The sequence below is a fragment of the Suncus etruscus genome, chromosome 6 (assembly GCF_024139225.1).
Source record: "Suncus etruscus isolate mSunEtr1 chromosome 6, mSunEtr1.pri.cur, whole genome shotgun sequence".
Classification (NCBI taxonomy): Eukaryota; Metazoa; Chordata; class Mammalia; order Eulipotyphla; family Soricidae; genus Suncus; species Suncus etruscus.
Window position 1 is genome coordinate 51,295,046 of NC_064853.1, and position 21,098 is coordinate 51,316,143.

The window sequence follows — 21,098 nt, forward strand, 5'->3', positions numbered from 1 at the left end:
CCAATCTCCTTCAAAAGAAAAATCTGAACTTAGTGAGTTTAAACAGAAAAGGGGAGTTAATCACTTCTGTAGCTAGGAACAGGTCAGGTTTTAGGCAGAGTCTTACCTAGTCATTTTTTAGGGTGGTACACCCAACAGTTCTCAAAAATCACTCCTGACTGGGCTTTGGAGACCAGATGGGGTACCAAAGATCAGACTAATAGCCAAAAAATCTGCCTTTGTGTAATGAACAAGTCACTGTCAGGGAGATAAGGTTGATAAGATATGATGACAGATCATGTGTAAGGCACGGGAAGCTAAGAGGAAACCATTAAGAGATTCTTCTGTGTTCTGCTTCCAGCTATCAAGATCAGCCCTGCTCAAGCAGTTCAGTTTCATTGGTAATGAAATGGGGATCAACCAGTCTGTGGGCTTTCCACCTGTCACAGGACCCCACCATGTAGGCTGCGGGGATGTGATGGAGGGGACGAGTTCCGAGGTGAGTGTCTCCATCTTTGTGCCTGCAGCCTCTGCCTCTGTCTGACTCACGGGGTCAGTGCAGTCCTGGGTGGTAGAAATTGAGCACTGATCTGCATTTGGTTATAGAGCCCTGAGTCATGTCTCTCCTGACATTTTCTTTTTTGTAATGAATAATATTGAAATAGATGAAGATGGTGAATTCTTAGGGGGATGGGAGAGGGGGTTGCTCAGTGGCTGTTTACCTCTGGCAGTGCCTAGGGAACTATGTGGATAGGGCAAGTGCCTTCCCTTTCTTCCCTCCTCTCTGGTGAATCCTGTACCCACCTAGAAAGTTTTAGCTCACCTGTCTTGAGAGTAGGAATCAGGTCTAGAAAGGGGCTCCACAGGGCAGTAAGATAGTATAGCAAGGAAGATGATTGCTTTGCACTTGGTTGACCAGGGTTCCATCCCCAGCATCTCATATGGTCCCCTAAGCACTACTAGGAATGATTCCTGAGTGTAGAGCCAAGAGTAACCCCCCCACCCCCAAATACACACACCAAAAAAAGAAAAAATATATTTTACGGGCCCGGAGAGATAGATAGCACAGCGGTGTTTGCCTTGCAAGCAGCTGATCCAGGACCAAAGGTGGTTGGTTCGAATCCCGGTGTCCCATATCGTTCCCCCATGCCTGCCAGAAGTTATTTCTGAGCAGACAGCCAGGAGTAACCCTTGAGCACTGCCGGGTGTGACCCAAAAACTAAAAAAAAAAAAAAAAAAAGATATTTTACAAGGCCAGAGAGATAGCATGGAGGTAAGGTGTTTGCCTTTCATGCAGAAGGTCATCGGTTCAAATCCCGGTGTCCCATATGGTCCCCTGTGTCTGCCAGGAGCAATTTCTAAGCATGGAACCAAGAGTAACCCCTGAGCACTGCCGAGTGTGACCCAAAATCACAAAAAAAAAAAAAAAAAAGATATTTTACCACCTTCTCAGTGAGGAAGGGCTTCTGTGTCATTGGCTTTTGACTCTCCACCTCAAGGAAGCAGTTTCCTTTCTCCTCTCTTTTGTTTTCCCTCTCATTGTGCTTCCACAATGAGAAGCCTACACTTCCTTGAAATTCTCATCCCATTTTAATGAGTGTGCTAGTACATCCCAGGGGCTAGCCTGGAGGAGGGGGCTGAGTTATCCCCCTTCAGCACACGCATTAATCCCTTGCTCATAGGGCCAGGTTTAAATCTTTCTCTCTGCCAAACTCTGAAAAGGTTTTGGTGCCACTCAAGTATAATTCAAAATTCAATTGGCATGCTGGGGTAATGACTCAATGGGCTAGACTATTTGCCTGATATGTACAGGACCCCGGATACAACCCCCAGTACTGCTACATGTACTATTGAAGTAGCCCCCACTGCTGGTGACCATTTCTCCTAAACAAAAATCAGGTAAAAAAAAAAAAATACAGCTGGTGAGGCTGGAGTGGTGGTTCAGTAGGTAGGGCAATTGCCTTGCACAAGGCTGCCTCAGATTCAATCCCAGAATCCTAGATGATCCCCTGAGCCCAACCAGGAGTGATTCCTGAGTTCAGAGCCAGGAGTAACCCCTGAATATTGTTGGATTAGGACCAAAAACAACAACAACAACAACAACAAATTTTAAGTAGAGTGGCTATATTTTTTACATTTTGAAATAATGTAAGGCAAGCTGTAAAATCTTTTTAATTGGACTTTCTAAGTGTAGAGTTTAGATTTATGAATCAAAGCTATGTTTCCCTGTTTAATGCCCTGCCTTGCTAGTGCCCCATATACCCACTAAGTGGCTGTTGGGAAATCTGTAGGGCATGGGCTCCTTGCTCTGAGCAGCTGTTCTTTTTCCTACAGGGGAGCTTCTTTCGACTCTTCTACCCCTGCCAAGATGCGGTGGAGACCACAGAGCAGCCCTTGTGGATACCCCGCTATGAGTATTACAGTGGCCTGGCTGATTACTTGCAGTTTAATAAACGCTGGGGGGCTTTGCTGTTCAACCTGGCTGTGGGTAAGAGCTGGCCTGATTCCCAGATACTTTCCCAGTTTCTTGCTTCTAGGCAGTCCTCAAACAAAAATGAACCAAAAAGGAACCTTCTAGTTTATATTGTTTAATCCTTTTGTCATGGGGCAACCTATAGCCAGAGGAGTGGAGAGAGTGGGAGACAGTTATATATTCATGTGAGTATTACCTTGGCTTGCAATTTTGACTTAGTATTTATGCAGGTGGGGCTTAGGTTGAATTCCTTAACCTATCTGAATACTTCCCTTTGGAGGATTATGATGAGAGCTATATGTAAAGCCTCAAGTGCAGTACTTGAGATATACTGTTCCATAAACTGTGACTATTATACATTTATTCAGCTTCGATTAATTCCTACTCTGGGCCAGCTTTTGTGCAGATCAGTCTTACAATCATAGTTACCCCTTTTCAGAAAAAAAAATCACTTACCTTCTTAAGCAAACAAAAAGAAAGCCCCAATCCCACCCCACACACATTTGTACCAGGGGTTGCAATTGTTTTCCCCTTCCCCTTTATGATCTAGTACCCTGCTGGGGATTGTATCTCCTACAATGAGAAATACCAATACAGATCAAAGAAATATGGGGCTGGAGGGATAGCATGGAGGTAGGGTGTTTGCCTTGCATGTGAAGGACGGTGGTTCGAATCCCAGCATCCCATATGGTCCCCTGAGCCTGCCAGGAGCAATTTCTGAGCGTAGAGCCAGGAGTAACTCCTGAGCACTGCCAGATGTGACCCAAAAAAAACAAACAAAAAAAGAAATGTTTGAACTACCAAGGAGTAGTCTTCTGTGATTCCCCTGCACCCTGAGGGGCTAGAGAGATAGCATAGTGATAGGACTTTTGCCTTGTACGTGGCTGAGCCAGGACGGACCCGGGTTCAATTTCTGGTGTCCTGTATGGTCCTTGGAGCCTGCCAGGAGCAATTTCTGAGCTCAGAGCCAGGAGTAAGGTCCCCACCCCAGCACCACTGGGTGTGGCCCAAAAAACAAACAAAAATTCCCTCTGTTACTCCCCTTTTTTGGGTAGGGTTACACTGAACCATTTACTTCCTCTAAAGTTCCCACTATTGAGATTTCTACCTACCATCTTGGCAGTTTAGGAATTTGTCTGCACCTATTCAGTACTTCCCTTTATATTTATTTTCCCTTTTTTAATTTTTTGATGCTCCCTAAGGAAGAAAAGAGTAGCTGGTCAGGGTAACAAATAATGGTGGTCTGCAGAAGTGAGGGACAGAGGTACCCCCACTCAAGCCTATGTTCAGATTGCCCCTGGGATTATAGTATGGGGACAGCCAGAGATTCTACAAGTCATGTCTCCACAGGATCTTGTCGTCTGCCTATTAGTTGGAATGGCTCCTTTAAGCCAAAGGACTCTGGATATCCCTTGATCATCTTCTCCCATGGCCTGGGAGCCTTCAGGTAAGAGCATCTCTCTCCAGGCCTTGTATAAGCCCTTGTCTGATGACAGCTGCTAAAATTTTAACTTACTGACAAAAGCATAGAAATAGCCACTATCTGTCTCATTCCATAGCACGGGGCCAGCTTCTCTAGAATGCCTTTCCCATCCCCTGTCACCTGGTGGAGCTTTGCAGCAGGTTTTGCATCTTTTCTTTTCATGTTCCATCATATATAAAGACACTATGAGCTTTCTTCCTGTTCAGAAGTACTAGAAGGAGCTTAAACTTGGTTATCAAAGAGCGATTCATTCCCCACATGTAGGGATTCATTCCGTAAGTTTGGAGGGTTGACTCTGGCTGGGGAACAGGTATGGCAGAGAAAAAGATGAACCCTTTCCCTGCCCCTGTAGAACTCCCAGACTCATCCCTGAATATTGGTACTGCCACCGATGTCCTATGTGAGCTTGGGACAGCTGTAGTGGTCTCTCTGCTTTGATTTCATCATTACTCAAGTGGGGTGCTGCCTCTGCATGGTGGTTAGAGCTTTTCCAACATCTTGAGGGTGAGCATGTATGGGGCTCTCCACTTCTAGGCGAGGAGCAATACAGGATGGGGAACTGTAAGACATAGCAGGTAGCTGACTACAGTTTGATTTCTGGAACCTCATGATTCCTTGAGCAAAGTTAGGAGCAACCTTCAAGTGCAGTGCTGGGAGTAACCAAGACATGTACCCCAAAACAAGACCATTTACCAGATTTTGAGAAACATTAGGTTTTATAATTCAGTATTCATTCAAAATTCTTCCCAGGAATTCTGATTTCTACACCTTAATGTGTGATCAGCTTAATAATTCTAACTTGGCCCAGAGAGATAGCATGGAAGTAAGGCATTTGCCTTTCATGCAGAAGGTCGGTGGTTCAAATCCCGGCATCCCATATGATCCCCCGAACCTGCCAGGGGTAAACCCTAAGCACTGCCAGGTGTGACACAAAACCAAAAAATAAATAAAAAAATAAAAATTCTAACTTAATAACACACACACACACACATACACATATTACCTAAGCTTATGTTAGCTTATGTCCCAGACTGTAAAACATCTTAAAGGTATCTATTTGGGGGACTGGAGCGATAGCATAGCAGGTAGGGCGTTTGGTTTGCACATGGATAATCTGGGATCATCCTGGATTTGATCCCCAGCATCCCATATTCCCCAACCCTGCCAAAAATGATTTCTGAGTGCAGAACCAGGAGTAACCCCTGAGTGCCACCCTGTGTGCCCTCCCAAAAAAAAGGGAGGGGCATCTATTTTTGACTCCTCATTTCTCAAACCATTATCCACAATTTAGCCAAGGGAAATTACTTCCTTAAATTTTTTTTCGGTTTTTTTTTGGGGGGGGGGTCATACCCAGTGACGCTCAGGGGTTACTCCTGGCTCTGTGCTTAGAAGTCGCCCCTGGCAGGCTCCAGGGACCATATGGGATGCCGGGAATTGAACCGGGGTCCTTTCCAGATTGGCCACATACAAGGCCCTACCGCTGTGCTATTGCTCTGGCTCCTACTTCCTTAATTTTTTTTTATCTAAAATGTTGGGGGTTTTTTGGGGGAGGGGCATACCAGTTGTATTTAGTACACACTCCAGGGGCCGGAGAGATAGCATGGAGGTAAGGCATTTGCCTTGCATGCAGAGGGCAGTGGTTCGAATCCCGGCATCCCATAAGGTCCCCCGAGCCTGTCAGGAGCGATTTCTCAGGCTCTGCTCAGTGATCACTCCTGTTAGAGCTCAGGGGATAGAACCCAGATTGACTGTGTGCAAGGCAGTCAGTCACTCTACCTACCCACTATACTATGTTTCTAGCTCCAGGAATATTTTGATTTCCTCATTAATTTCTTCTCTGTCCCACTGGTTGTTCAGTAGTGAGCTGTTTAATTTCCAGGTGTTAAAGTTATTTTTCTATTTCTGTTTGTAATTCACTAATATTTTCAGTGCATCATGGTCTGAGAAGATAGTTGATACAATTTCTATCCTCTTGATTTTATGGAGGTATGTTTTGTGGCTCAGCATTTGGTCTGTCTTGGAGAATGTTCTATGTACATTGGAGAAGAATGTGTATTTGGCTTTTTGGGATAAAGTCCTTTATATAACTACTACCCCTTTTCTATTTCTTCATTGAAAACCAATATATCCTTATTAAATTTTAGCCTGGTTGATCAAGAAGTGACAAAGTGGTGATGAAGTCTCTGATTGCTATTGTGTTACTATTGATGTCTTTCTTCAAGTCTATTAACAGTATTTTTTTGGCCCCCTCATTGGGTACAAATATGTTTAGGAATGTGATTTCTTTCTGATGTCTATACTCTTGGATTATTAAAAGGTGACCTTTTCTGTCTGTTATAACCTTTTTAAGTCTGAAGTCTACATTGTATAATATTAATATCATAAAGGTCCATATATAAAGTATCCTCAACCTTTTTTTTTTTTTTTGGTTTTTGGGTCACACCTGGAGGTGCTCAGGGATTAATTCTGGCTCTACACTCAGAAATCGCTCCTGGCAGACTCAGGGGACCATATGGGATGCCTGAATTTGAACCACCGTTGGTCCTAGGTTGGCCACTTGCAAGGCAATCGTCCTACCGCGGTGCTATCTCTCCAGCCCCTTCCTCAGCCTTTTTTTTTTTTTTTTTTTTGATTTTGGGCCACACCCAGTGGTGCTCAAGGGTTACTCCTGGCTATCTGCTCAGAAATAGCTTAGCTCCTGGCAGGCACGGGGGACCATATGGGACACTGGGATTCGAACCAACCACCTTTGGTCCTGGATTGGCTGCTTACAAGGCAAACGCCGCTGTGCTATCTCTCCGGGCCCTTCCTCAGCCTTTTTAAGGGACTTTTTTGTTTGAAGGATAGTCTTCCAACCTTTGGCTTTGAGTCTCTGTTTACTCTGACTATTTAAATGTGTTTCTCGTAGGGGCCGGTGAGGTGGCGCTACAGGTAAGGTGTCTGCCTTGCAAGCGCTAGCCAAGGAAGGACCGTGGTACGATCCCCCGACGTCCCATATGGTCCCCCCAAGCCAGGGGCAATTTCTGAGCGCTTAACCAGGAGTAACCCCTGGTTACCAGTGTGGCTTAACCAGGAGTAACCCCTGGTTACCAGTGTGGCCCAAAAAACCAAAAAAAAAAATGTGTTTCTTGTAGACAGCAGAATGTTGGATTCAATTTTCTGATCCCTTTTGCCACTCTTGTCTTTTCTCTATTTAATTTTGGGGGGGTCACACCTTGTGGTGCTCAGGGGTTACTCCTGGCTCTGCACTCAGAAATCACTCCTGGCAGGCATGGGGTGCTGGGACCATCGTCCATCCTGGTCATCCTGGGTCTGCTTTGTGCAAGGCAAAAGTCCCTACCACACTATCTCTCTGGACCCTACTCTGTCTCTCTCTCTCTCTCTCTCTCTTTTTTTTTTTTTTTTTTGGTTTTTGGGTCACACCTGGCAGTGCTCAGGGGTTCCTCCTGGCTCTATGCTCAGAAATCACTCCTGGTAGGCTCAGGGGACCATATAGGATGCCCGGATTTGAACCACCGTCCTTCTGCATGCGAGGCAAACGCCTTACCTTCATGCTATCTCTCCAGCTCCCCCACTGTCTCTTTTTTTTTGGGGGGGGTCACACCCAGCATCGATCAGGGGTCACTTCTGGCTCTACACTCAGAAATCGCTCCCAGCAGGCTCGAGTGACCATATGGGATGCTGGGATTCGAACCACTGTCCTTCTGCATGCAAGGCAAACGCCTTACCGCCACACCATCTCTCCAGCCCCTCTGTCTCTTATTTGGTGTGATTAGTTCATTGACATTAAAATCTAGTTGTTGTGGAATTTGTGACATTATTTTGGTAGAAGTTTGGTGTATTTGTGGGGTTTGTTTTGCCTTAAAGTACCCCCTTCAGTTCTTCCTTTAAAGTTGGTTTTTGAGAGGCTGGAGAGATAGCATGAAGGTAAGGCATTTGCAGAAGGACGGTGGTTTCGAATCCCGGCATCCCATATGGTCCCCTGAGTCTGCATGGAGCAATTTCTGAGCATAGAGCCAGGAGTAACCAACCTCTGAGAGCTGCTGGGTGTAACCCCAAAACCAAAATTAATTAATTAATTAAATAAATAAAAAATTAAAATTGGTTTTGAGTCTTTAAAATTCCCAAGTTGGGGCTGGAGTGGTGGCGCAAGCAGTAGGGCATTTGTCTTACACATGCTAACCTAGGACGGACCTCGGTTCAATCCCCCGGCATCCGATATGGTCCCCCAAGCCAGAAGCGATTTCTGAGTGCATAGTCAGGAATAACCCCTGAGTATCACCGGGTGTGCCCCCCTCCCACATAAAAGTTCCCAAGTTGTTGTCTATTATTTATTTATTTTGGGTTTTTTTTGGGCCATACCTGGTGATGCTCAGGGGTTACTCCTGGGTACACACTCAGAAATTACTCCTGCCTTGGGGGACCATATGGGACGCCAGGGGATCAAACCGCAGTCCTTCCTAGGTGAGTGCCAGCAAGGCAGATGCCTTACTGCTCCACACCATTGCTCCGGCCCCTGTTGTCTATTCTTAGCTGTTGTTTGTATCCTTCTTTCAAACCTGAAAGAGAGAGTCTGGCTGAGTAGTTTTTTCTTTTTTCTTTTTTTTCTTTTGGTTTTTGGGTCACATCCAGCGCTACTCAGGGGTTACTCCTAGTTCTGTGCTCAGAAATCGCTCCTGGCAGGCACGGGGGACAATATGGGATGCAGGGAATTGAACCTGTGTTCATCCTGTGTTGGCCGCATGCAAGGCAAATGGCCTACCGCTGTGCTATCGCTCTGGCCTCTGGGTAAAGTATTCTTGGTGATGCATTTGTTTCATTGAGTTTTTTCATTGTATTCCACTACTGCCTTCAGAGTTGGAGGGTTACTTGTGGTAAATCTGCTGTAAATGTTAAGGTTGCTTCTTTGTATGTAATTCCCTTTTTGATCTTGCTGTTTTCAATATTCTATTTCTATGGTTTTCATGTCTCTGACTTGCTTTTTCATAGAGGTTTCCTTCCTGGCTCTTTGGGACCCCTAATTCTTATGTTGTTTCTGTTGAATTTATCCCAAAGTTCTATTGTTGGCTGTTGGTTTATTTTGATGATTTTTCTATCTTCTGTTCATTTATTTTGAGGCTTTTTTCCCTCTTCTGCTGTTGTCTGGAAGTTTTCTGCACTTGGTCTTCGAGCTCACTGATTTTGTCCTCATCAGCTGTTCCTCTGCTGGTGAGGCCTTCCAATGAATTTTTTATTTCGCCTGCCAAGTTTTTCACTGGTGACATTTCTATTTGTATTTTTCTCATGTATTTCTGTTTTTGTTTTTTTTTTTTATTGGCAGTCTATTTCATTGTTTGAGCTTGTTGAACATCCTATGCATGTCCACTCTGAACTCCATTTCAGAGAGGTTAAATAGGAGGTTATTACTCATTAGGTCTGTAGGATTGCATTCTTCATCCACAATGCATGGTAGGGTTTTGAGCTGCTTTACCATGATTCTTTGCGGTTTCAAAGTGTTTCTTTTCTATATCACGGTTAGTTTTTTCCACTTCCAGGGAGATATCAGGAGTTTATGTGCGTGAGAGATTATCTCGTGCCTGCATAAGCCTCAACCTGCTTGGCTTCTCACCTGTGTGGGGGTGAGTAAGCCACAGTCCCCTTTGTTGCTGGGGCCACTGTTGCTGGTCTCCACTCCCATACTCACCACCATAGGTCTTCATTATTGCGCTCTCTCTCTCTCTCTCTCTCTCTCTCTCTCTCTCTCTCTCTCTCTCTCTCTCTCTCTCTCTCTCCCCTCCCTCCCTCCCCCTCTCCCCCCACCTCCCCACCCCCACCCTCCCACCCCCGCCCCTTCTCTCTTGCCACACCAGTGGCTCTCAGGGGTTATTCTTGGCTTTGCACTCAGAAATCGCTCCTGGCTCGGGGGACCATATGGGATACCAGGAATCAAACCCGCATGAGTCAAATGCCCTACTGCTGTGCTACCAATGGCTCCTATTATTGCTTTGTTATTCAGTCAAGTTAGTACCTACTATCTGCCAGGGCATGTACTTGGACTAGGTCTTTGGTAGCAAATAAGAGAATGCATACTTGGGATATGCTTTTAGGAAAGATTAGTCTACCAGGGAAAAGTAGCAAGAAACATCCTAAGTTAACAGTTATTTTATAGAGGAGTAAGTGAACATAATCTTTTAGTTTCTCTTGCTCAGAATCTGTATTGAGACTTAACACTTCATTTGATCCAGGTAAATCATTTATAAATGTTACTTAAATTTCAAGGTAAAGGGCAGGGCAAGACGGAGACCTAGTTTTCTTCTGCTGAATCTGTGGTTAATTTGGACTCTGAAATCCTTCTCTGGACTATGATTTCTCATTCCAGGGAGGAGCATGTGGGTTTAAAGAAAACCCAAATGCCCTCAATGTACCTTTGTCTCCTTTGGTTCCCACACAAATAGAGATGTGTAAGAAGTACAAATGTGTATTTTACACGTGAGCAAGTGAACTCTGAAAAGCAGACTTGCCCTAGATTAGAGTTTGAGTAGATCAGAGTAGGATCAGAAACCTCTCTAGCTGTTAAATTCCATTCTCTGCCTGCCCCCAGAAAAGTGGAAAAAGCTGAAAAGATGCTTAAAAAAACTGACCTTCTGGGGCCTGCAAAATAGTATGGTAATTAAGGTACCTGCCTTCTATCCTTGGCATTATGGAGTCCTCCAGGCATCACCAGATGCAGCACTGATGGCCTCTGAGTACCACAGGTGACCTTGGTGATGCCCAGCAGAAAGGCTAGAGCAGTATGCCCTTCTCAGGTTGACCAAGAGTAGCTGGGAAGGGTTCCCAGAAAAATCCCAAGCCTAAAAATGATCAAGATTATTTCTTGTTCAGAAAAAAATAAACCAGGACTGACGTGGTGGTTCCATGAAGTTTCAGAGAATCAGACTTCTTTTATAATCTTGGTCTTCCATGTGTGGCTTCCATTCCTAAGGCCAAAATCTTTTGCCCCGGTGTGGTTGCTTTACCCCCAGGCATTACATCTACAATCTATGCTATAGGAAAGGAGCATTCTCCTTGTTAGGACATCTTCTGTGTTTTCTATGTAGCAGTTACTTATATCCCATTGATTTCAGCTATTCTGCCCGATATAGTGGTCTTTATTTACATGTGGCTATAGAACATTTAAAATATAACTGGTCCAGGGGCCAGAGCTATAGCACAGTAGGTAGGGTGTTTGCCTTGCACTGAGCCAACCTTGGTTCGATCTCTGGCATCCCACATGGTCCCCTGAGCCTGCCAGGAGTGATTTCTGAGTGCTGCCTGGTATGGCCCCAAATCAAATAAACAAAAAACAAAAATAAAATACAATATAACTGTTCCAAAGTATGATGTACTGTTTGTATAAAACACACTCTGGGGCTGGAGCAATGGAATACCAGGTAGGATGCATGCCTTGCACACAGCTGACCCAGATTTTTGCCTGGCACCCCATTTGGTCATCTGAGCACCACCAAGAGGGATTCCTGAGAGCAGAGCCAAGAGTACTAACTCTGAACATTCCTGGGTGTAGTTCCAAAACAAAACAAAAAATAAACAAATGAACATACTCTGAATTTCAAAAACTACTGTTATGTTTTTGTTAATATTTGGGCATATCCTGTCAGTACAGAGAGTTGTGTTGCCCTTGGCTAACCTTAGGGATGGTAGGATGCTGGTGATAGACCCCTGGCTGCTGGTAGGCTTTTGCACCTGTCTTCAGGCCTGAATTTCATTTTTTAAAAATAGAATGTGATAGCAGTTGATGTCATAGCACAGAGGTTAAAGCACTGGTCTTGTAAAAATAGAATGTAATAAGATATTTGATTAATTTTAAATTTTTTATTGTACATTGAAGTGATGCTTTAGCTACACTGGATTAAATTGAATGTATTATTCAAATTCTACCTTTTGGACTTAAAAAGATCGTTCAAGGGCTCAGTGCATACTTTGGACATGGGAGGTCCCAGTAAAATCCTCAGTACCCTATGATTCCTTGAATACCCTGAGGCATGAACTCCAGGCACTTCTGGGTATTTTCCCTTTTCCTTCCCCCAAAATTTCACCTTAAAATTCTGCCACATTTTGCTGGTTTGGGATCACACCAAAAGCAGTACTCAGGAGCTCAAGAGTTGCTCTTGGTTGTGCAATATCAAGGACTGAACCTCCTTCTCTATGTGCCAGCCCATTGAGCTATCTTTCCAGTCTCTCTCTTTCCTTTTTAAAATTTATCTACTGGGATCAGAGAGATGTACAGGGGATAAAGTGCTTGTCTTTTTTTTTTTTTGTTTTTTTTTGTTTTTGTTTTTGGGACACACCCGGTAACGCTCAGGGGTTACTCCTGGCTATGTGCTCAGAAGTTGCTCCTGGCTTGGGGGACCATATGGGACACCGGGGGATCGAATCGCGGTCCATCCAAGGCTAGCGCAGGCAAGGCAGGCACCTTACCTTTAGCACCACCGCCCGGCCCCCAAAGTGCTTGTCTTGCATGCAGCTTACCCCACGTCAGTCCCCAGAATCAAATATGATTCCCTGAGCATCACCAGGAGTGACCCTTCTGCAGAGTCCCAGGAGTAACCAATGAGCACCTATGCTTAGCACTAGAGGCCTTGAATTTGCTCCTGTCACAGTATAGCCTCCTGAGACTACCCACAGGCCAAAATATCACAGTGCCAGTTCCAGCACTGACCCAGACCTATACCCTGAGCCAAAGTATTGTCAGGAGTAGCCCCTGAAATTCCTATACATGTACTCAGCAACATTAATTAATATGACCTCTTTAAACCCTTTTCACATTTGACTGTGCCAGGCATTGATCATAGGTTTCCCACATGTAAAGCTTGTGCTTAGTCCTTTAAACTATCTCTCTCACCTCAGATCATTTTATTTTGGTTCCACACCCAGAAATGCCGAGAAGCTACTCTCTGTTCTGTTAAGGGGTCACTTCCCAGGTTGTTCAGAGAACCACATGGTGCGGGGATCATGGTTTACATTTCTATATGCAAAGCATGAGCGTAAGCCATTGAGCTATCTCTCTGGCCCTGACATATTTTTATGGCTGAATTAGAACTTAATCACATGGACAAACCTGACTTCAGGGGAGGCTAGAAAATATTATATATTGATGACCTGACAATGTCTTCTGCTGAAAAGAGATTTTGTTTTAATGATAAAGGGAAAAATAAGTGTCTGGAGTAGGTAATTAACAGTGTCTATCAAGTTCCATTTTTTTCTAGTGTGAGGACAAAAACATTTTATATGTCAAACTACAAGTACATATTTGCATTTTAATTAATTTTGGGTTGGTGCATCTCCAGGATCAAATCTGGGCTTCAAATCTGGTCCCTTTTTCTATTTCTCCAGTTCCCAAATAAACTTTTTTGGAGCAGGGATCAGTGGAGGGGTCACATCGGGCTGTGCTCAGGGCTCAATCCTGGCTCTACAACCAGAGATCATTCCTGGCTGTGCTCTGGGGGTCATATGGGATGCTGGGGATCAAACCCAGGTTTGATGTGTGCAAGGCAAGCTCACTATTTGCTTTACTATCACTCCCCCCCCCCCACTAGGTGGATTTTAAAATAAGCAGTTCCTTTTCTCAAGAAGCTCACCAACTTGTCATGCCAATGCAATTATTCCTCTAACCCATCTGTGTTTGGAAGGAGGAGATGAATGGATTGGATTCTGGATTAGAAAATGGAAGAATTTGCTAGAGCTTCAAGAGAGAGGATGCTTAGAACTTTGTTAAAGATAGGGTGCTGCTAGAGGAAACACTTTGAGATGGGCTGCTATGTATGAAGGAACCAGTAGGACAATGATCTAAATTGGAAATGATCACTCTGTTTGGTTTTTTGTTTGTTTGTTTGTTTTGTTTTTGGGTCACACCCGGCAGTGCTCAGGGGTTACTCCTGGCTCTATGCTCAGAAATTGCTCCTGGCAGGCTCGGGGGACCATGACCCAAAGTGTCTTGTTTGGAGCCAAACACAATTCTGTGATTTCGAACCACCGTCCTTCTGCATGCAAAGCAAACGCATTGCCTCCATGCTATCTCTCCGGCCCCGGAAATGATCACTCTGAACAAGAACGGGGTGCTGAAAGGTGATAAAATGATATGCATGATACTCCTTTAGTCACAATATTGCAAACCACAGTTGTTTAGGAAAAAAAAAGAGAGAGGGAGAGAAGAAAAATGTCTGCCACAGATAGCAAGGGGAGGTGGGAAGGGCAGGTGGGAAACTGGGGACATTGGTGATGGAAAATGTACACTGGTGAAGGAATGAATGTTGGACATTGTATGCCTGAAAATCAATCATGAACAACTTTCTAAATATGTATCTCATGCTGATTCAATTAAATTATTTATAAATACAACAAAAAACCTTAACAAATGAAAGTTCCTCCTATGCAATATTTTAAGATGGCTACTAACAGAATCTGGCTGGAATTCAGGGAGTTAGGTGGGCTGTTCTTTTGATTTCTTCTTCCTATTCCTCCTGAATTTCTAGGACTTTATATTCTGCTTTCTGCATGGAGCTGGCCTCCCGAGGCTTTGTGGTTGCTGTACCAGAGCACAGGTGAGGGATAGCGGTCATAATGGGCTGGGTTAAGGCTAGTCGTATATTGTTCAATTATATTGGCCTCATGCATGGGCTGTTGTTAAAATATATTTCCCCCTTCACCCTTTTTGTTGTTATTTTGGTTGTTGCAATTTACAAGCCTCAGACACTGGGCTGTAGTAATGGGAGTGGGGGGGTGGGGAAGTGGATTTGCCATACTTTTTGGGTTTTGTTTGTTTTTTGGGTAGCAATTTCTGCACTCAGTAATTACTCCTTATTGGTGGTTTGGGGGACCATATAGGATGCCAGGGGTCAACTACCCACTATATTATTCCTCTGGTCCCCTATATACCCAGTTGAAAGGTAAAGAAATCAAGAATTTTTTAAATGTTACCTATCAGTAACAACTGAATTGGGATGCAAGTTCAAGACAGTCTCCACCTTTTTTTTTTTTTTTTTCCACTATCCTATGCATGCTCCCAGATCTTTTTCCTTATTAGCCAAAGGATGATCCAGAGAATCTTGGCTGAGAAAGAGGAGAAATAAGCTCTCGGTCTCCTGGTTTCTTTCCGGTGGCATGTGTTTCAGGGATGGTTCAGCTGCAGCCACCTGGTTCTTCAAGAAGTCCTCTGAGGAGAAGCCCTCTAATGAGTCCCTAGAAGAGGAATGGATCCCTCACCAGAAACTTGCAGAAGGGGAAAAGGAATTCCATGTTCGGAATTTCCAGGTAGGCTTGTGCCCGTATGGGTGGGATTTTCTGTCCTCTATACTGCACTCACTAAGAGTTTTAGTGAACTTTCTTTCTTGAAATCCTAGTCACGGTAAATCTGAGCTTGCCACCTCAGTGGGAGAAATGAAGTCTTAATCAAGATTTATAATTGCAAGCGACAGAAACCCAGCTTAAGCTTGTTAGGCAAAACGAAGAATTAACTGGCAAGCCCCAGAAAGCAGACTCATGCCTCCAGGACTTGTCTCCTTCTCTATTGATGAGTGTCTTGCAACCTGATGTCCTTTCTGAGGTTAGAAACACAGCTTATGCTACTTCGAGCATACTTTTATGTTCGCCTTTAACCTCTGAAGAAATGGGACTGTCTTGAGATTGCTACCCAGTCTCCCATTCCTGCCCTAAGCTGCAATATGAAAAGTTCTGGAGAGAAAGTACCAAAAATGGGAAGTTTTAAAAAAAATAAAATAAATAAAAATAAAATATAAAAAAAGGGAAGTTTACATTAGGGGTATTCCGAAATGTCTGAGTTAAAAGGAGAAGGTGGGAGTGAGTGTTAGGCAGATGCAAGCAATAGGTATGTGCTACTAATGGGCCAGTAGAGAGGTGTACTCCAGTATTAGACATATAATAAGAGAACTATTATTTTCTTTTTCTTTTTTTCCCTTCTTCCAAATGCTTTCATGTACTTGGTCTTATATGGTCCTCCTGATGATCCAAGGGTAAGTAGAAATAGTCTAAGCATTGGGGCTGCTCCTTTGTGTCACTAGGTGATGATTCTGAGAGCTGCTGTTTAGGGGTGTTAGTTCTTGCTGTTTGTGTATTTATTCTTCCTTGGCCCTGTAGGGGAGATTCTCCTGGGGTGGTTAAACTGTAAATGTTGGGCCGGGCGGTGGCGCTGGAGGTAAGGTGCCTGTCTTACCTGCGCTAGCCTAGGATGGACCGCGGTTCGATCCCCCGGAGTCCCATATGGTCCCCCAAGCCAGGAGCGACTTCTGAGCGCATAGCCAGGAGTAACCCCTGAGCGTCACCGGGTGTGGCCCAAAAACAAAAAAAAAAACAAAACTGTAAATGTTCCAACTCCCACTGAGACTGTCTCTGTTGCAGGTACATCAGAGGGTTTCTGAGTGTATAAAGGTGTTGAAGATTCTGCAAGAGGCCAATGATGGGCACCCCATCCTCAACATCTTCCCAGATGGGTTAAATCTGATGACTTTGAAGGTATGGCAACAGTTGGTGGTATCTGGGGCTCGTGTATTCCTCCTCATACATCCTCCGTTTCAAGTAATGGAAACCAAATTCCTTGGCCTAGAGAGAATTTATTAACTCACATAACTAGGAGATCAGGATAGTGCCCCTGGGGCTAGATCTAGGGTCTCAAACATGGTCATCAAAGCCTTGACACTCTCCTGCTCTTCACCCATCTCTGTTTCACTTTCTATGTGGGCTTCATTCTCATTACACTTATTAGATAAGAAAGTTGGTTGCTGACATCCCAATCCTACATCTCAGCTCTGCTCTGACTGATTGATTGATTGATTGATTGATTTTGGCTTTGGGGCACCATCTAGCATTGCTCAGAGTTTACTCTTTTTTTTTTTTGGGGGGGGGGGTTTACACCCGGCGGTGCTCAGGGGTTACTCCTGGCTGTCTGCTCAGAAATAGCTCCTGGCAGGCACGGGGGACCATATGGGACACCGGGATTCGAACCAACCACCTTTGGTCCTGGATCGGCTGCTTGCAAGGCAAACGCCGCTGTGCTATCTCTCCGGGCCCCAGAGTTTACTCTTGAGCTCTGGCCTGGCTCTACACTCAGGGATCATGGAGGTGGGGGTGGGGGGGGTGGCGGAGCCAGAAACATTTGGAATGCTGGGAACTAAACATGGGTTGGCCACATGCAAGGCAAGTTCTTTCTCTGCTAAACTACCCCTCTTGTCCCTCTGCTCCTGATTTAAAGAGAAAAGAGATCGTTTACTCCCACTAATCTAGGAAGATTGAGCTGTGGATTGAACCTGGGCCTGCTGCATACATCGCCTGTACTCTAGCCCTTTGAGAACTCTCCCCAACTTAATTATTTTTCACCCTTCCCTCCATTTGTCACTGTGTTGTGATGATCAGGGGTCACACACATTTGATTGTAGTAACTCACATACCTGACGTGGTGCAGCCACAATCTGATCTTGATGTCTTCAGCACTTGACTCTGCATTAGAGGTTGCATTCTGTTGTGGTGCCAGGTGTCTCAGACAGCAGAACCACCAGGATAGGAGTCTGTCTATACATGTGAGGGGCACTGGGTCTTCAACTCATGTCTTCACACAAAATAGGTGCTGTTAGAGTCACCCCCTCTCCAGTTCTCTTTCCCCTAATTTTATTTTATTAATTTATTTATCTTGGGGCTTGGAGGCCACACTCAGGGGTACTGGGGTAGCATTGTGGTTACTATCAGCCTTCTGCTCAGGGATTTCTCCCTGCAGTGTTCAGGGGAATCATGTGAAGCTACAGACTGAACTGGGTTCATCCCCATGCAAGGTTGGCTGCATACAAGGCAAACACCTTACCCACCTGTACTAGCTCTCTGGTCTACACCCCTAATTTTAAAGGTAGTTCAGGGTCTATTCAAAGAATCAATAAATTACACAGAAGAATGAAGAAAAAAATAGAAAGAATTGGGGGAGTGATAGCACAGTAGATAGGACATTTGCCTTGCACGTACGTGGTCAACCCAGGTTCAATCCCCGGCATCCCATATGGTCTCCCGAGCCTGCCAGGAGTAATTGCTGAACACAGAACCAGGAATAAGCACTGAGTGCAACTGGTGTGTGGCCCAAAAATGAAAAAAAAAGAAATTGGGGCCGGGAAGGTGGCGCTAGAGGTAAGGTGTCTGCCTTACAAGCGCTAGCCAAGGAACGGACCGTGGTTCGATTCCCCGGCGTCCCATATGGTCCCCCCAAGCCAGGGGCGATTTCTGAGCACATAGCCAGGAGTAACCCCTGAGCGTCAAACAGGTGTGGCCCAAAAACCAAAAAAAAAAAAAAAAAGAAATTGACATCTGATTACTTTTATTTTTTAAGTTATTACTGTTAAAAAAAATTTTTTTTTTTGTTTTTGGGCCACACCCAGCAGGGTGTTACTCCTGGCTCTGCACTCAGAAATCACTCTGGCAAGCTTGGGGGACCATATGGGATGCTAGGAATGGAACCCAGATCTGTCCAGGGTCAGCCTCATGCAAGGCAAGCACTCTACCACTGTGCTACCACTCTGGGCCCTGTTAAAAACTTTTTTGATACACTAGCAGGGGTCCTCAAACTTTTTAAACAGGGGGCCAGTTCACTGTCCCTCAGACCATTGGAGGGTCTGACTATAGTAAAAACAAAACTTATGAACGAATTCTTATGCATACTGCATATATCTTATTTTGCAATGAAGAAACAAAACAGATATAAATACAATATGTGGCCCGCAGGCCATAGTTTGAGGACCACTGCACTACAGTGTTCAGTACTTTCTTCTTTTTTTTTTTTTTTGTTTTTTTTTTTTTTGTTTGTTTGTTTGTTTGTTTTGGGGTCACACCTAGCAGTGCTCAGGGGTTACTCCTGGCTTGCTCCTGGTAGGCTCGGGGGACCATATGGGATGCCGGGATTTGAACCACCTTCCTTCTGCATGAAAGGCAAACGCCCTACCTCCATGCCATCTCTCCAGCCCCCAGTACTTTCTTCTGACTTTACAATCAGGGATTAATCCTGAGGCTTGAAGGACCATATGAGGTGCTAGGGATTGAACCTGGCTCAGCAGTTTGCAAGGTAAGTCTACTACAATCATATTGCACCCTATTGTATTATCTCTCTGGCTCTCCTTAGGCCTGTTCTATGGTTTTTGTTTGTTTTGCTTTGCCTTTTGTTTTGTTTTGGGGCCACACCCAGCAGTGTTCAGGGGTTACTCTTGGCTTTCTGCTCAGAAATTGCTCCTGGCGGGCATGGAGGACCATATGGGATGCCGGGATTCAAACCACCATTGGTCCTGGGTTGGCCAGGCAAAACACCTTGCAAGGCAAACACCTTACCACTATGCTATCTTTCTGAATCCACCTTTTTTTTTTTTTTTTTTACAGCCACACCTAGCCTTTGCTCGGTTGATGGTGGGGGTCTACTCCCAGCTCTTTTCTTGGAAATTGCTACCTATAGTTCTGGAGTGGGAGAAGGCCTTATGATGCCAGGCATTGAATCTGGGCCTTCTCCATACAAAGTATGCCTTCCGTCCATTGAGCATTGAGTTATCTCTCTATTCCCTATGGCATGATTTTTTTGTTTTGTTTTGTTTTGTTTTGTTTTTGTTTTTGGGTCACACCCAGCAGCGCTCAGGGTTCACTCCTGGCTCTATGCTCAGAAATCGCCCCTGGCAGGCACAGGGGACCATATGGGATGCTGGGATTTGAACCGCCATCCTTCTGCATGCAAGGCAAATGCCTTACCTCCATGCTATCTCTCTGCCCCCCCCCACTTTTTTTTTTTGGTTGTGGCATGATTTTTATAGCCATCATTTTAGGATTTTGTTTGTTTGTTTGTTTTTTGGGCCACACCCAGCGGTGCTCAGGGGTTACTCCTGGCTGTCTGCTCAGAAATAGCTCCTGGCAGGCACGGGGGACCATATGGGACAGCGGGATTCAAACCAACCACCTTTGGTCCTGGATCAGCTGCTTGCAAGGCAAACGCCGCTGTGCTATCTCTCCGGGCCCTAAAAAAAATATGAAATGCTTCACGAATTTGTGTGTCATCCTTGCGCAGGGGCCATGCTAATTTTCTCTGTATCATTCCAATTTTAGTATATGTGCTACCGAAGCAAGCATGGGATATTTTTTGAGGGATTTGGGGACTGTACCTGGTATTATTTAGAGGCTATTACTGGCTTTATGCTCAGAATTCACCTTTGGTGGTACTTGGAGTACCATTTGCAGTGTCAGAATAAAGGTGAGGTTAGCTTCAAGTAAAGAAAATACCTTTTATCTCCTATACTATTTATATGACCTAGGTCAGCTATGTAAAAGGCACCTAAATTTCTATACTACCTCACCAGGCCTAGTATGTAGAATTATTATCTATTTACATCAAAAGAAACCAAAGTTCAAAAAGGCTAAATATCCAAATTTAGTGGTAGAGTTTAGTGGTAGAGTCATAATGAGAGAGCTATTTTGATTTTGGGGCCATATTCAGTTTTACTCAGGAGTTATTTATTTTTTTTGTTTGTTTTGTTTTTTTTTGTTTTTTGTTTTTGGGCCACACCCAGCAGTACTCAGGGGTTACTCCTGGCTGTCTGTTCAGAAATAGCTCTGGCAGGCACGGGGGACCATATGGGACACTGGGATTCGAATTAACCACCTTTGGTCCTGGATCGGCTGCTTGCAAGGCAAATGCCGCTGTGCTATCTCTCCGGGCCTAGGAGTTATTTCTTGCTCTGTACTCAGGAATCACTCCTGTAGGGCTGGGGAACCATATAGGATACAAAGGATTGTCTGGGGCTTGAGAGATAGCATGGAGGTAAGGCATTTGCCTTTCATACAGAAGGACGGTGGTTCGAATCCAGGCATCACATATGGTCCCCTGTGCCTGCCAGGGGCAATTTCTGAGCATAGAGCCAGGAGTAACCCCTGTGCACTGCCAGGTGTGAACCAAAAACCAAAAAAAAGAAAACAGATTGGCCATGCGCAAGACAAACTCTACCCACTGTACTCTAGCCCTAGAGTGAGATTTTTACTTGGGACTTTTTGATCCTGAAATCTATATGATATGTGCCTATGCTTTTTTTTTGTTTTTTTTTTTGGGCCACACCCGGTAATGCTCAGGGGTTACTCCTGGCTATGCGCTCAGAAGTTGCTCCTGGCTTG

At 44.6% G+C, this 21,098-nt stretch overlaps 1 protein-coding gene and 1 non-coding gene across 3 annotated transcripts in view; one reads left to right on the forward strand and one right to left on the reverse strand.

Annotated features, from left to right (window-relative positions):
* Nucleotides 1-21,098, forward strand: part of PAFAH2 (platelet activating factor acetylhydrolase 2) — a 48,027-nt gene that overhangs the window by 11,589 nt on the left and 15,340 nt on the right. Inside the window, exons 2-7 of one of the 2 annotated variants that reach the window (XM_049774890.1) lie at nucleotides 341-478; nucleotides 2,314-2,467; nucleotides 3,803-3,899; nucleotides 14,444-14,512; nucleotides 15,083-15,221; nucleotides 16,326-16,439. In XM_049774890.1, coding sequence (XP_049630847.1) covers nucleotides 389-478; nucleotides 2,314-2,467; nucleotides 3,803-3,899; nucleotides 14,444-14,512; nucleotides 15,083-15,221; nucleotides 16,326-16,439 — 663 coding nt within the window. In that variant the 5' untranslated portion in view covers nucleotides 341-388. The remainder of the gene's footprint in view (nucleotides 1-340; nucleotides 479-2,313; nucleotides 2,468-3,802; nucleotides 3,900-14,443; nucleotides 14,513-15,082; nucleotides 15,222-16,325; nucleotides 16,440-21,098) is intronic. The other variant, XM_049774891.1, reaches the window with a different exon arrangement.
* Nucleotides 19,957-20,063, reverse strand: LOC126012977 (U6 spliceosomal RNA). The gene has a single exon (XR_007497317.1). It is a non-coding gene; the product is annotated as a U6 spliceosomal RNA (small nuclear RNA).